The 15,674-nt window shown below is 36.9% G+C and overlaps 1 protein-coding gene across 1 annotated transcript; it reads left to right on the top strand.

Moving 5' to 3' along the window:
* Positions 1 to 8,009: 8,009 nt before the first annotated feature.
* On the top strand, positions 8,010 to 15,608 carry LOC120088775 (putative respiratory burst oxidase homolog protein H). The gene is made up of 13 exons (XM_039046212.1): positions 8,010 to 8,280; positions 8,374 to 8,539; positions 9,685 to 9,847; positions 10,136 to 10,903; positions 11,241 to 11,336; positions 11,507 to 11,625; positions 11,706 to 11,808; positions 12,789 to 12,862; positions 12,955 to 13,120; positions 13,240 to 13,377; positions 13,861 to 13,986; positions 15,147 to 15,225; positions 15,340 to 15,608. The coding sequence occupies exons 1-13, from the start codon at positions 8,091 to 8,093 to the stop codon at positions 15,441 to 15,443; spliced, it is 2,292 nt and encodes a 763-aa protein (XP_038902140.1). The 5' UTR covers positions 8,010 to 8,090; the 3' UTR covers positions 15,444 to 15,608.
* Positions 15,609 to 15,674: the final 66 nt, after the last annotated feature.

Here is a 15,674-nt window from a genome sequence, read left to right as displayed (position 1 = left end):
AGCCCTCCCGAGCACGATAGGCATTTCGGGCACCAAATGCGCTTCGTTCGCAAAACCAACTAGCACACGGATTTTTTTCATCGTTTCTCAACCCCTGGGTCCGTTTTCGCGCGCCTTCGGAAAGTTCGAGCACTAAAATTAGGCCCCGGGGCAACCTCGCTGGGCCCGATAGCCATTCGGAGCACCAAATGAGCTTCACTCACAAAATGTCTGGTTTACAACTTTTTTTCATCGTTCTTGGCCCTTCGGTCCGTTTTCGTCTGTCAAAAAGTTCGTGCACAAAACTTTGGCCCTAAGGCAGCCCCGCCGGGCTAGATAGCCATTTGGGGCACCAAATGAGCTCCATTGGCAAAATCGTCTAGCCCATGGCTTTTTTCATCATTCTTAACCCCTAGGTCCGTTTTCGTGTTTTTGCTCTCAAAAAGTTTGCGCACAAAAATTGGGCACAAGGCAGCCCTATCGGGTCGGATAGCCATTTGGGGCACCAAATGAGCTCCGTTCGCAAAACCGTCTGGCACGCGGCTTCTTTTCATCACTCTTAACCTTTGGGTCCGTTTTCGCCAGCCGAAAAGTTCGCACACAAAAATTGGGTCCCAGGGCAGCCCCGCCGTGCCGATAGCCACGAGTCTAGCCTTAAAGGTTTGCACCTTTCCATCTATACCTCTCTTTCGTTATAAATCCACTTACAATCAATAGGTCTTACCCCCATCAGGTGGATCAACAAGCTCCCAGATGTTATTGAAGTACATAGACTTCATTTCTTGGTTCATGGCCTTAACCCATTCGTCTTTGTCAACATCCTCCATTGCTTTGCTAAAATACAACAGATCCTCAATCCCATCATTGGTAATGACGTTATGGGCTTCAGTCAACAAACCCATGTAGCGATCCAGTGGGTTCATAACCCTCTAACTACATCGAGGCAATCTCAACTCTGAGCTGGTTGACTAGACGTTCCGACCTCAACAACTCTTGTTGATCTGTCGACCTGTTCAACAACTTTTGTTGAACCCTCAGCAGTCTCAGTCTCACTAGAGATCTCATGTAAAACAAGCTTACTTCATGGCTTATTATCCCTCATTTGCTCTTGTACCAAAAAGATAGCATTAGTGGAAACAAACACTTTGTTCTCACTCGAATCATAGAAGTATCCTCCTCTTGTTTCCTTGTGGTAGCCTACAAATAGGCAAACCTTCGAACGCAGTTCCAACTTCTTTGGGTTAGTCGCTAGCACATGTTCCAAAATACCCCAAATCCTAAAGTGGCATAAACTACCTTTACGACCTCTGCATAACTCAAAAGGTGTTTCAGAAACACTTTTTGAGGGAACATTGTTCAGGATATAACATGCAATCTGCACTACATAACCCTGAAATGAGTCTGGAAGATGAGCATAACTCATCATAGACCGAACCATGTCCAACAAGGTCCTATTTCTCCTTTCTGATACACCATTCTGCTGAGGTGTACTAGGGACTGAGAGTTGGGATGCAATCCCATGTTCTATCATATATTTCTAGAATTGAAGGTCCATATACTCTCCACAACGATCAGATCATAGTGTTTTTATCTTCTTGCCTAAAAGTTTTCAACTTCAGCCTTATACTCCTTGAACTTGTCAAGGACTTCAGACTTACGTTGCATTAGAAAGAGATACCCAAACCTTGAATAATCAATCATCTATGAAAGAGATGAAATATTCATACCCTCCTCAAGCTCTAACATTCATCGGACCACAGAGGTCTGAATGTACAAGCTCCAAGGCTTCTTTGGGTCTGTAACCTTTTCCAGTAAAAGGTCGTTTGGTCATCTTACCTTCGAGGCATAATTCACATACCGACAAGGAGTTTTCTTCTAACCTCTTTAGAAGTTCACTTTGCACCAACTTCTCAATCCTATTGAGGTTGATGTGACCTAACCTAAGATGCCAAAGATGGGCATTTTCCTTTGGAGAAACCTTTGGTCTTTTAGCTGTTGTTGTCATACTGAACATTTCAGTGTTAAATAAGGCTTTTATGACTAACGACCTTAGTACATATAAGTTATTTTCCATTGAACCATAACCAATCTCCATTCCATTTTTGAAAATAAACACTTTATTCTCAGAAAAGGAGACAGTATAGCCTTGTTCAATGAGACAAGAATCCGAGATTAAGTTCCTCTTAATATGAGGAACTACAAAAACATTATCCAGTAACAGATAACGTTTCTTGTTAACAAATAACTTCAACCTGCCTACAGCAACAACTGAAATAACCTCACCAGTACCAACTCGAAGAGTCATTTCACCCTGTGGCAACGTTGCCTAAGAACTGAATCCTTGGTAAGAGGAACTGACATGATTGGTAGCACCTGAATCGAGGATCCAGGCAGAATCATCATTCTCTACCAGACATGTCTCCAAGACCAATAAATCATATTTACTATCTTGTCTCCTCTTTTGGAGAGGAGTAGGATGGAGATCGTTTGCCACGAAATTCGTTTCACACGAAACTCGTTAGGTTTTAAGCAAATACCCATTGTAAAACAAAACAACATCCAATAAGGTTTTAGCAAAACTAACATGAACACCTTGTGACATCTAGTTTTGCAATGACGCTTCAAATGTTTAGGACAAAAGCCGTCGAAGGGAGGTCAGTTATCCCTCCTCTAAATTGAGAAGTTCTCAACCAGTCATTAATACCAGAACAACTCTTGTTCCTATGTCGAGTTGAGTATAACACCACCAACAAGGCTACCTTGGTATAGTGTGAAAATCCAAAGGGTGGGCTCTATTCAGACTTGGTATGAGGTAGACGAAGGAGGAAACACCGATCGTGTACACGACTGGGCAAGTGGGAGATGGCGGAGACCTATCGTATAGGTTGATGCCCAATCGTTTAGATAAAGCTAAGCGATCGTCTAGCAAAAGCTCTGTGATCGTTTAGCTCGGTCTGTCGCCTACATACTCTACACAATCGTTTACTTTGGGGCAAGAATTCGTCTAGTAAGACTATGCGATCATTCAGTAAATATTGCACGATCGTTTAGCTCGCCAGTGCACGATCGTTTAGCTTGTCCAGTCGTCGTTTAGTAAATCGGTATTTACTTGACGACTACGTGAGTTTCTTTTGTGTGCGAGAGAAAACTCAAAAACCTTTTTCAATCGTTTGTAAAACCTTCTTTTTAAAATAGGAAAACAACTTTCCTTTTAAACTCACAGTTACCATGAATCCAATAACCACCCACTCAATTGGTTATTAAAGAAAAATGAATTCATTATCCAATAATTAATATTATTATAAATATAAATGATAACCAACTTATCTTACTATATTTATAACCTATAATTTTAATATTTCATCTCATGAAACATATAAACCATAATTCTTTTTCTATTCCATGGTATTTAATGTAAATCTCATTTACATCAATCCTCCACTAGATGTATCTCATACATCATCCCGATTATATCATATATAATCAAAATACCTCTTGTCAATTTGAACATTTCAAATCAACACCAAGAACTGATCCTCAACTGAATCCATTGAGCTACCAAGTGGACCACATGGACCTGTAGCTCAAAGCTCCAACGGTACGTGAATAATTGAATAAACTTTTTAGTCACGAGATCCACCATCTGTTAACTACCAGGCACTCCACTAAAGACCGAGAACTAACTCTCCTTACCACAGATATATTATGTGTCCATCTTAACCAATCAGTAGTGCGACAACCCTTCACAGATTTCTCGTAAATACAGCTGGGCCAATAACAGTTATGCCCCTATAGTTACATCTGTCTCCTTAAGTACCACCGATCCCTCTAATGAACATAAGTCATAGTCTACTATGACTAAGTCTTCTCTTCCAAAGAGAAGTTGTGGCCACTATGTTCAAGCCCCAGAATCATCCCTTAAGGGAGCAATCTCTCTACTTATCCCTACTTCGGAAAATGAGTGAATTTCATCTTGTGGATTGAGTTCCCAGCTCCCAGATCAGACAAGTCCCCAAAAAGGTAGGCATGTTGAGTTGGCAATCTGGCCACTCTCACCCATACTAATCAAAGGACTGCCCTCAAAGGCAAGATTCAAAACACTCAAGATTGAGGTCGTGTCACCTAAGGTCGTTTAGGTGAGATGTAAGTCTCTAGTTATCAACGGCGTATATTACAGAGTCTAGTATCTCGTGGTCCTGGTCTTATAAACTCTTTGTGTAGGACACCCCGCTCGCACGTCTCCATATGAATGGTCAAGATCTACTATCTGTAATAGTTTACAACACTTGTGAATCTCTATAAAGTGGGTCGTATCCGTAGTGTCACCAGAATCAGGTATCCCACCTTAATCCTTATACTACAGACCTATTTAGGTTATCACTTAAGGTATGATCAACTTGTATATCACATATATATGCTTCAGTTCATATTAAGAATAACCAAGAAGCTTTGTTTTATTGGATATGAAGTAAATGCTAGAATTAAATAACACATATTTTTATTCATAAAACAATGTGTATTTTAAAACAACGAGACTTCGAGAGAATGAGGACATCAATCCAACAATAGCCATTTGAGGCAACCAAATGAGCTCCATCCGCAAAACCGTCTAGCGCACGACTTTTTCATCGTTCTTAACCCTGGTCCGTTTTCGGCGTTTTCGCACCGCCGAAAGTTTGCGCACAAAAATTGGCCCGAGGCAGCCCCGTAGGGCTGATAGCCTTTGGGCACAAATGAGCTCCGTTTGCAAAAACCGTCTAGCGCACGGCTTTTTTTCATCGTTCTTAACCCTGGTCCTTTTTCGATTTTCGCCCGCCGAAAAGTTTTCACACAAAAATTGGGCCACGGGGCAGCCCCGCTGGGCCTGATAGGCCATTTGGCGGCACCAATTTAGCTATGTTCGCAAAACCGTCTAGCACACGACTTTTTTTCATCGTTTTTAACTCTTGGGTCTGTTTTCGCGTTTGCCGCTGGAAAGTTTACAACAAATTGGGCCCCGAGGCAGCCCCGTCAGGCCGATAGCCATTTGGGCACCAAATGAGCCTTCATTTCCCAAAACTGTTGGCGTACAGCTTTTTGTCATCGTTCTTAACCCTGGGTCCGCTTTTCGCGTTTTCACCAACTGGAAAGTTTCGCTACAAAAATTTGGGCTCAGGGTAGCTCCACCGGGCTCGATAGCCATTTGGGACATCAAATGATTTCCGTACGCAAAACCGTGTGGTGCACGATTTCTTTCATCGTTCTTAACCCTGGGTCTGCTTTCGCATTTTCGCTCGCCGGAAAGTCGCGCACAAAAATTAGGGCCCTAAGCAGCCCCTCGAGCCCAATAGCATTTGGGACACCAATGAGCTCCGTTCATAAAAACCATCTGCGTGGACGATTTTTTTTTCATCTCTTTAACCCCTTGAGACATTTTCACGTTTTTCGCTGCCGGAAAGTTTGCGCACAAAATTGGGCCTTAGGGCAGTCCCACCGGGTCCGATAGCCATTTGGGGAACCAAATGATCTCCATTACAAAACTGTCTGGCGCACGGCTTTTTTTTTCATCATTCTTAACCCTTGGGTCCACTTTTGCGTTTTTGCCCGCAGAAGTTCTTCACAAAAAAATGGGCCTCGGGTAGCCTCGCCAGGCCCGATAGCCATTTAGAGCCCCAAATGAGCTGTTGTTCGCAAAACCGTCTAGGGCACGACTTTTTTTCATCGTTCTTAACCCCTGGGTTCGTTTTCATCCGTCGAAAGTTTCGCGCAATTTAGGCCACGGGGCATCCCTGTCCGGGCCCGATAGCCATTTGTGGCACCAAATGAGCTTCGTTCGTAAATAGTCTGGCGCACGACTTTTTTTGTCATTCTTACCCCTGGGTGCCGTTTTCGCATTTTTTACCCGCCCGAAAAGTTCGCGCCAACGAGATTGGGCCCTCAGGCAGCCCCACTGGGCCCAATAACCATTTAGGGCACCAAATTTGCTCCGTTCGCAAAACCGTCTGGCACACTGCTTTTTTTCATCTCTTTTTTAACCCCTGACTCCATTTTTACGTTTTCAACCGTCAGAAAGTTCGCATACAAAAATTGAGCCCTGGGGCCGGGGCCCGATAGCCATTTGAGGCACCAAATGAGCTACGTTCGTAAAACCGTTGGAGCACGACTTTTTTCATTGTTCTTAACATTGGGTCTTTTTGCATTTTCGCACGCCAGAAAGTTCTGCGCACAAAATTAGATCCCGGGGCAGCCCCACAAGCTGCCTGATAGCCATTTGGTGCACCAAATGTGGCTTCGTTCGCAAAATGTCTGGCACACGGTTTTTTTCATCTTTCTTAACCTCTGGGTCCGTTTCCACGTTTTTGCTCGCCAGAAAGTTCGCGCACAAAAATTGGACCTCGGGGTAGCTCCGTAGGGCCTGATAGTTATTTATGGGCACCAAATGAGCTCCGTTCGCAAAACTGTCTAGCGCAGACTATTTTTCATCGTTCTTAACCCTTGGGTCCATTTTCACATTTTCGCCCGCCGGAAAGTTCGCTCACAAAAATTGGGCCCCGGGGTAGCCCTGCTGGGCCTGATAGCCATTTGGGGCACCAAATGAGCTCCATTCGCAAAATCTGTCTGGCGCCCAGCTTTTTTTCATCGTTCTTAACCCTTGGGTCCGTGTTCGAATTTTCATCGCTAGAAGTTCGCGCACAAAATTGGCCGGCAGCCCCGCCGGGCCTGATAGCCATTTGAGGTACCAAATGAGCTCCGATTCGCAAAAACCGTTCTGGCGCACAGCTTTTTTTCATTGTTCTCAAACCCTGGATCCGTTTTCGCGTTTTTCCTGCTGGAAAGTTCGCGCACAAAAATTGGGCCTCAGTAGGCACCAATGAGCTCCGTTCGCAAACCATTTAGCGCCACGGCTTTTTTTCATCGTTCTTAACCTTTGGGTCCGTTTTCGCGTTTTCACCCGCTGGAAAGTTTGTGTACAAAAATTGGGCCCAGGGCGGTCCCATGGGGGTCGGTTGCCATTTGGGGTACCAAATGAGCTCCGTTTGCAAAACCGTCTTACGCACGACTGTTTTTCATCGTTCTTAACCCCTGGGTCCATTTTCGCGTTTTCACCTGCCGAAAAGTTCGCGCATAAAAATTAGGTCTTATGAACCTATAGATTGAAGCTAACAAAGAGACCTTATGAATCTATAGATTATGGCTCCAATAATACTTGATTAATTCATTAAACTCTTTAATCAAATTAATCAACCTTCATTAACAACTGATTACTCCATTATAGATCAAAAGTTGCACTCTTCGCACTATAGATATAATTCTATCCGTTGGAAATAACCAATCAAAAGTGCATTGACCCTTCATAAATTGCACAAAGTACATCTCGGTCAAAAATACCATTTTACCCCTATAGTTACGTTTAACTCTTAAGTACCATTAATCTCTCTAATGAAAAATTCAAATAAATCAATCTTGAATTGACTCTATAGTAGTAAGAATGTCATATTGAGAAAACTCAAGAAGTGTATGCAATTTAGGAATGAGATGTTGAATGTCTTTAGGAAATATCTATGATCTAAATTAGGGTTAATTGACCAATTTAGGTTAATTGGCTAATTAGGGCTTAGCTTTAATGGACTATGGAACAAATGAGTTACATGAAATCAATCAAGTCTATGATAGAATTAGGTTAATCTACACAAATTCCTAACATTATTTTTCCATTAAAATTCTTACATAATTTCTTTGACACTATCTCTCATTAATCTCGTTACCAAAATCCCATATCAATTTTTGTTTTACTTTTACTTCGTTTCTTAAAATCAACAACCCAAACAAAAAACCGACAAGAATGGAGATAGAATGTGTTTATCGAATACAAAGGGGAATGTTGCTTTGCTTAGTTGCAACTGCTACCCATACAACTAAAAGTTACAATGCTCACAACCAAAAGAATACATTCTTCTCTTAAAATTTTGCTGTCCTTTAATAATTTCATCAATCAAGAACTAAGCAAGTAAGCAATATTCCTAGAAAACAATCCAAGTTTGGTATAACAATTATTATGATTTAAGCTCACATTTAACGCTTCAATTCATCATCATCTTCCAACACTTTGAAACTGAAGCCCTGATATCAAAATGGCGAAAGAAAATCCAGTAGCACAGCCTTCTCCACCCATTGTTGGGAATAAAACAGAGCATAAACACTTTAACATTTTGAGCTTTCTGAATGGTTCCATTGCCAAATCATGGAAGGAAGTTGAGAAGCAATTTCACAAGCAAGCGGGCAATGGAAAACTTTTTAAGGACAAATTTGGAGCCTGCATTGGTGAAAAATGAAATTCTTTATTTCTTTCTTTGATTAATCTCCATTTATTTACCAATATTGTAGAATTTTCTGTTTGTTGTCTCTGTTCTTTAGGCCTGGATGAGAACTCCAAATTTTTTGCCGATGAATTGTTTGATGTATTGTCAAAGAGAAAAAGGATTTACCATGAGGAAGGAATTACTCTGCAACAATTGAAAGAGTTTTGGGAAGAATTGAGAAAAGATGATCAGGACACCAGGCTTCAGATTTTCTTGGACTTGTAAGCTTTCTCTTATGTAAATCTTTCTTGAATTCTCCCCAAATCGGCCATAATATTTTGAATGTCATTATAGTATGAAAATTTGTAATTTGAGAGTGATTTTAAAATAGTTAAAATATTTTTTGCTATATTTAAGATAGGATTGGTAGCGAGGTGGGGCAGGGCTGTGAGGGCATTCCCCATCCCATCTTGAGAAATTAATTACTCCTCATTCCCTCCTCTATCCTTGCCAATTGAAGGCAGGGATGTAATTTGGAAATTAATCTCCAACTCCTATCCAATTAAACTTTTGAGTGTTAAAGTGTTTGGAATTTCATTTGGGGTATGTAATTTAGTAGGAATTTTAAAATGGTTGAAATTAATTTTACTATGTCTAAGATTGTTAGTTGCAAACTATGTCTTACATTGGTTAGGAAAATTAGAGATCCATGATACATAAATGAGATAGAAGTTCCGTTTCCCTAACCATTGTAGAGATGGGTGGAAGTTTTGTTGCCCTGGTCAATTAGTATATCAAAGCCATGGTCTAAAACTAGTGGTGAATGAGACCCTCAGCGATTTCAAACAAAAGTAGTAAGTCTTGTGGATGAATTCTCAAATCAGACAAAAAGTGTTTAAGATGTGGCAAACAAGTGCTCTCTCAAATTAGGTGGGTTTGGATGGAGAATAGATTTATCATATCAGATAGACTAGTAAGAGTATATCTTTTCTCAAGGGGAGGAGATTAAGGATGCGACTGGTGGTCTACACCAAACACAAAAATGATCAGAGGCTCTATTTGATTTTGCTCTAGACATTGATAAGAACGGTCATTGTAGGCAGTTGAGAGTGGACGGATGGGGGGATTTAAGGTGCTACTTTGTTTGAGGGGAGGATTGTTAGGTGCAAAAAAGTTCCACATTGATTTGGTAAAGGGAGGATCGGGTTTAACGTTATTTTCATATAACTAAAATTGATTTTGAATAACTAAGAACATGTTTTGGGATATTTTTTAATATAATAAAAATGATTTTAATCCTTTCAAAGTCACTCCCTTCTTCTTCTATTTCTTTTGATAAACACTTATTTGAGTCCAAATGAGAAAAAAATGTTAGCTTTTGGATTTAGAGAAGATTTTAAGTCCTCGAAAACAAATTTGTTTTAAGGTGTGACAAGAATGATGACAATAAGATCTCAAAGGAAGAGGTGAAGACCGTACTGAAGTGGACTGCTTCTGCAAACAATTTGAAAAATATTGAAAACCAAATTGAATACTACGCATCTCTGATCGTAAAAGAGCTGGATCCAGACGGCAATGGGTTTATTGAGGTACTATAATGAAAATAGTAAAAATAATAATGAAATAATAACGGTTAACTTTCATTTTTGTTTCACTGTTTCTAAACTCTTAGATTTGTTTCATTTTAGTTTCTGAAGTTTTAACCTATCTATTTTTTTTATTTGAGAGTTCAATTTTAACACTAGTAGAAGTTTGAAGGCTAATCTTTATAATTGATTATTTGAGGTGTAATTACAACTAAAGAATAGTTTTTGCAATTGCCTACACTTTTATTTTTCACTTATAAATTGATCCGAAAGAATTGATGCCTTCAACAGATTGAGCACTTGGAACTTTTAGTCAAAGAACTGTGGAATTCTGAAGAAGCCAAAATGTTGCGGAGGCAAGATGCATCAGCCAGCACTTTTGTGAGAGAAACAATAGAAATTATCAAAGAGAACAGGAACAAAATCTGGGTTTTGACACTGTGGTTAGCCATAAATTTGGGTCTGTTTATTTGGAAATTCATGGAATACAAGGAGAAACAGGCATTTGAACTGATGGGTTACTGCATTGGTACTGCAAAGGGATCAGCTGAGACTCTGAAATTCAATATGGGTCTGATTCTGCTTCTTGTTTGCAGAGGCACTTTAACCAAACTTAGATCCACATTTCTCAGCTCAATATTCCCTTTTGATGATCATATTTTCTTTCACATGGTGGTTGGATTAGCCATTTCATTGGCCACTTTTATTCATATGATTATGCATTTAGGATGTGGGTTTCCAATATTGTCCACATGCCTAAGCTACAAACTCAAGGAAATTCTTGGGCCAAGTTTTGAGTCCAAGCAAGGAAGTTATTTTGATTTGGTTTTAAGTGTTCCTGGTGTTACTGGAATCCTCATGGTCATTATAATGACCTACTCCTTCACACTGGCAATTCCTTCACTTAGGAAGAGTAAGAAGGATTTACAGAAATCCTTTCACCATTTGATAGGTTTCAATGCCTTTTGGTATGCACATCATTTGCTTTTTCTGGTCTATGTCTTACTGATTCTTCATGGCTACTTCAAATCCCTAGCTTGGGACTGGTTGAACAGAACGGTATGTATATCACTCCCTCGTCCTCTTAATCTAAACTTATTATATCTTCATTAAATCTTATTTCTTTTAGTTTAGTGATCTCAAAAGAAGAAATATATGTCAAGTACCATAGAGTTAAGCACACTTTGACAAATTTAAAATGGACATATATGTTGGTTAAATGACGAAGTTCTAAATAATATAAATCACTCTAAATTTGGCTTGTTTAAGAGCTCAATATTACAATTGTTAAATTACACATTTATTTCCTATACTTTCACGTAAGTGTTAAACCAAGTCTCTCAATATTAAAAAGTATCTAATAAATCTCAAAACTTTATAATCTCTTTGTATGCAGACGTGGATGTATATTGCATTTCCAATACTTCTATATGCAAGTGAGCGACTTGATACAATATGCAACGAACGAAAACATGAAGTCAAAGTAAAAAAAGTATGAAGACAATCTTCTCTTAGAAGTTCATTGGAAACTATTAGATAATATGAGGCTCTATCTTAAAATCAATGGACTACGAGAAGAGTAACCTGTGTATCATTTCAATGTAAGATCCTAAAAAATATGACTTTTTTTTTCCTGCGTTTGTGTTTTCTCGGATTGTGCAGGCAGTAGTATATAGTAGAAATGCTCTAGTAGCACTATATTTCACAAAACCTGAAGGATTCAAGTACGAAAGTGGAAGTTATGTGTATGTGAAGTGCAAGGATATATCAAAATTTGAATGGTACTAATATAAGTTGGAAGTTTAATTTGATTGAGTTGAATAATTGGGATGTTTTTTTTTCACTGGATGATACTGTGCAGGCATCCGTTTTCTATCACTTCTGCCCCTGGAGATGACTATTTAAGTCTTCATATACGTAAAGCAGGAGATTGGACAGAAGAGCTCGTGAATAGATTTGAAAAGGTACATTTACATTTATTTCTTCTTTGTTAACAATTACATTCCAAATTCGGACTTAGCGTGTGTTAAAAGAGGATATAATGCTTTATCCAGTTGGAGGTATAGACAGTATAACACTAATTCTTCTACAAGGTTCTTGGAGGCAATATGTATCCTACATTACTTACTCTCTTGCAATATCTTGGAGTTGCTGATATATTAAATGTATGTATTTTTTAAGTTCCACGTTAGCTAGATAAGAGGAAGATTCATGGTATATGAGTAAGGACAACGATCTCCCATGATATGATACATTTTGGGTGAAACAAAAAACAAAATCATGAATGCTTATGACCAGAGTGAATAATATCATTCCATTGTATAGACAAAGACTTGTATATTGTCTGTGACAAGTGGTATCAGAACCATGCCCTTTACACTTAGTCGTGTTGATGTGCCTTGATGACATAATCACTGTAATCCATGATGGAGCTAATCATATAGGAATGAGCTTTGGTGAAGAGGAGCTGGCTTGGTTAAAAATGTTTGCTCAAAAGTAAACATATATGGATGACTATTTGAGGAGAGACTTTTCTAGTCCTGCATTCGAGGGGAAGATTGTTTGAATACGAGTGAAGTTTTAGAATATTTATGGTAAATAAGTGAAGACAACTATTTTTGATAAGATAAGATTTTTTTGAATGAAACCAAAAGTAAAGTCATGATAGTAAAGTGAGATAATATTATATCATTATGGAGATAGGTACAAATTTATTGTCCATGACAATGTTAAGGATATTTTATATTGACATACGAGGCACGTGAACAAAGCTACCAAAAAATGAGAAAAGTAAATGAGATTTTGAGAGAATGATTAAAGGGTCTTCTCTTAAAAGTGTTTATTTTTTGTACTTTCTTAATACAAGTTCTCTGTCTTATGTTTTTATCTCCTCCTTTGGGTTACTATCCATTTGTACACACTAAATTCAGTGGAAATAATGCAGGCATGTGAAGATGAAGAGAAAACAAAAAGAGGTGGAATAATTAGACAAGTAAGCAAAAATGTCTGGGGATCAAGGTGAGTAAAAAGAAAACTATGTGTGTGTTCTAAGAGAAACGAAATTCCATAAATGCTTAATGTAATGAAATTGGCTGGTTTTGTATTTGCAGTGATAAATATCCTCAAATTTTGATCAAAGGACCATATGGAGCCCCATCACAAAATTACAAGAAGTATGACATTCTCTTGCTCATAGGCTTTGGAGTTGGGGCTACTCCAATGATCAGCATTTTGAAAGATGTATTATACCACATCAAAACAAATGCCCCTCAAAATGTAGGCAGAAACAGATCCTACTATTAACAATAAAAGCATTTTTTAGAGAAGTTTTTTCATATGCTTTAACAAGTTTTATATATATTGGGTTCGAACGTCATTTCAAACTTATCTTGCAGGCAGGAAAGAATTCACCACATACCAACCCTGCTCCAAAGGTCCCAAAGAAAGCATATTTCTATTGGGTGACAAAAACACAAGAATCATTTGAATGGTTTAAAGGGGTCATGAATGACGTGGCAGAATACGATAATAGAGTACGTTGGAGATCATCATTAAGAGGGTGTTTGGGATAAGGAGTGGAATAGTGAGGAGTAAGAAGTTATGAAATCTACGGAGTTGTGAACTCCTAAGACCCACAGACTAAGAAATTGATAAGATATAAAATTGATGTTTTTAATAGTGGGATCTACCAACTCCTTAGGCCAAACAAGGAGTAGAGTTCACAAAATCTTGCATCCTTACTCCTACTTTCCAATTCCTTGAACCAAACACACCCTAATTAATAGGGTGTTTGGAATAGCTTACAAAGAATCTAAAATAATTATTAATTTTTTCAAAGATAGTTTTGTTAACATAAAAAGAGATGATTTTGTTTTATTTTTTTTAACACAACTTTTCCACAAACACACTATAAACAAACCAAGAAGAAAAAAGAAAAAAAAAATGTCACTGAATTTTTATATTTTCTATTTTAACTGATATATATATATATATATATATATATTAACCATTTTCAGAAAGAGAAAGTGATTGAAATGCACAACCATTTAAGTTGCATACAAAAGGAAGGAGATGCAAGATCCATCTTCCTTACCATTTTGCAAAATATACAAAGTGAAACTGATATCATCTCTGGAAGCCGGGTAATTTTCAACTGCAAACTTTTCTTTCTTCTTTTTAATAAATAAAAAATAAAGATTATTAGTCATGTTTGTATCATAATATAGGTTTCTAAAATTTAAAATATGTATAATGCATCGTGAAATTTCAATTTTATGTTTAATAGAAATTCTTAAACATGCAAAACATTGAATATTGGTCTTGAGACTATCAACTTTGTGTTAACATGTTTTTTTTTCTTTTTCATATTGAATGTATTTTTAAAGTCAAACGTATCTAAGATTGAATTATGTATTTATAATTAGTGAATTCTGAGAAATGTAATTTAAAAATTGAAAGTTGGAAGATTTATTAAACACAAAATTTAAAGTTTAGAGAGTTATAACTTACACTTTTTGAAGTTGGTTACTTATTTGACACAAATTAAGTCATAACCGTTTTGTTTAAAATTTTTCTTTTTCCTTTTCTTTTTAAATTATGCTTAGTTCTTGTTTATTTTACTATTACTAGTATTTTGCACACTTTTCATCCTACTTAAAATTACATTTGTATTACAAGCCAAATTTAAAAAACAAATTAAGTTTCTAAAAATTACTATCATGTTTAGTAAATATTTGGTTTTTTATTTTTGAAAATTATGTTTATTTTCTTATAATTTCTTACTTATAGTTTTTAAATTTTCTAGGTAAATATTTGAATTATTAGCCAATTTCCAAAAACAAAAACAAGACTTTTAAAAACTACGTACCCCTTTGGAAACCATTTAGTTTTTTGTTTTTTGTTTTTAAAAATTAAGTCTATAGACACTATTTCCACCTCTAATTAACTTCTTTTATTATTTATTTTTTACCAAATGGTTTAAAAAATCAAGCCAAATTTTAGTTTTTGTTTTTGAAATTTGGCTAAAAATACAAATATTATACTTAAAGATGCAAATCGTTGTAAGAAATATGGATGAAATAGACTTAATTTTAGAAAAATAAAAACAAAAAATCAAATGGTTACCAAACGATGCCTAAATTAGTCAGAATAGTATAACTAGAAAAAGTAATTATAAATATAATTAATTTTCCAAAGTAATAGGAATAAAAAAATTAATTATTATTAAATGAAGGAATTTAAGAATTAAACTTGGGATTTAACCATTTTAATTTGAGTTAAAACTCATTACTATTTGTGACAGATAAGGGCTCGCTATGGCAAACCGGACTGGGAAAAGGTTTTCTCAGATTTGAAAACTAAACACGAAAATTGTAACATAGGTGAGAATTAATTAAAATAATACCTAATCTAAACTCAAATAAAATTAAATTAAATTAACTTCATTTTATTATTATTCAAAATAACATATAATTTTTTACTTTGATGCTTTGCAGGTGTATTTTACTGTGGCCCACCTTCTTTTAACATATTACCTAATATTTGCAGAAAATATAGCCATGGTTCTACAAAATTTCACTTCCACAAGGAAAACATTTAGCAACTTCAATTCTCTCACCCAAAAAAAAAAAAAAATATATCAAATTATTATCCAATGTCTCCCAATAAAAACAAATTTCAACTTATTAATAATAATACTAATAATAAAAAGTGTGCATGCATGTATGTGTGTATATAAAATAGAATATAGACAACTTTTTTCTAAGTGACTTGTGCGGCCGTACGCGTAAAATCAATCATTTTCTACAAGTAAATACGAGAATCATATTTT

The sequence above is a fragment of the Benincasa hispida genome, chromosome 10 (genome assembly GCF_009727055.1).
Source record: "Benincasa hispida cultivar B227 chromosome 10, ASM972705v1, whole genome shotgun sequence".
NCBI classification, from domain to species: Eukaryota; Viridiplantae; Streptophyta; class Magnoliopsida; order Cucurbitales; family Cucurbitaceae; genus Benincasa; species Benincasa hispida.
Note: the sequence above shows the minus strand (reverse complement) of the source record. Positions and strands in the feature narration are given on the sequence as shown.

Coding starts and splice junctions, on each gene's coding strand:
- LOC120088775 (XM_039046212.1), top strand. CDS start 8,091: ATGGCGAAAGAAAATCCAGTAGCACAGCCTTCTCCACCCATTGTTGGG. Junction 11,337..11,506: donor ATGAAGTCAAAGTAAAAAAA/GTATGAAGACAA, acceptor CGGATTGTGCAG/GCAGTAGTATATAGTAGAAA. Junction 13,378..13,860: donor TGGCAGAATACGATAATAGA/GTACGTTGGAGA, acceptor AACCATTTTCAG/AAAGAGAAAGTGATTGAAAT.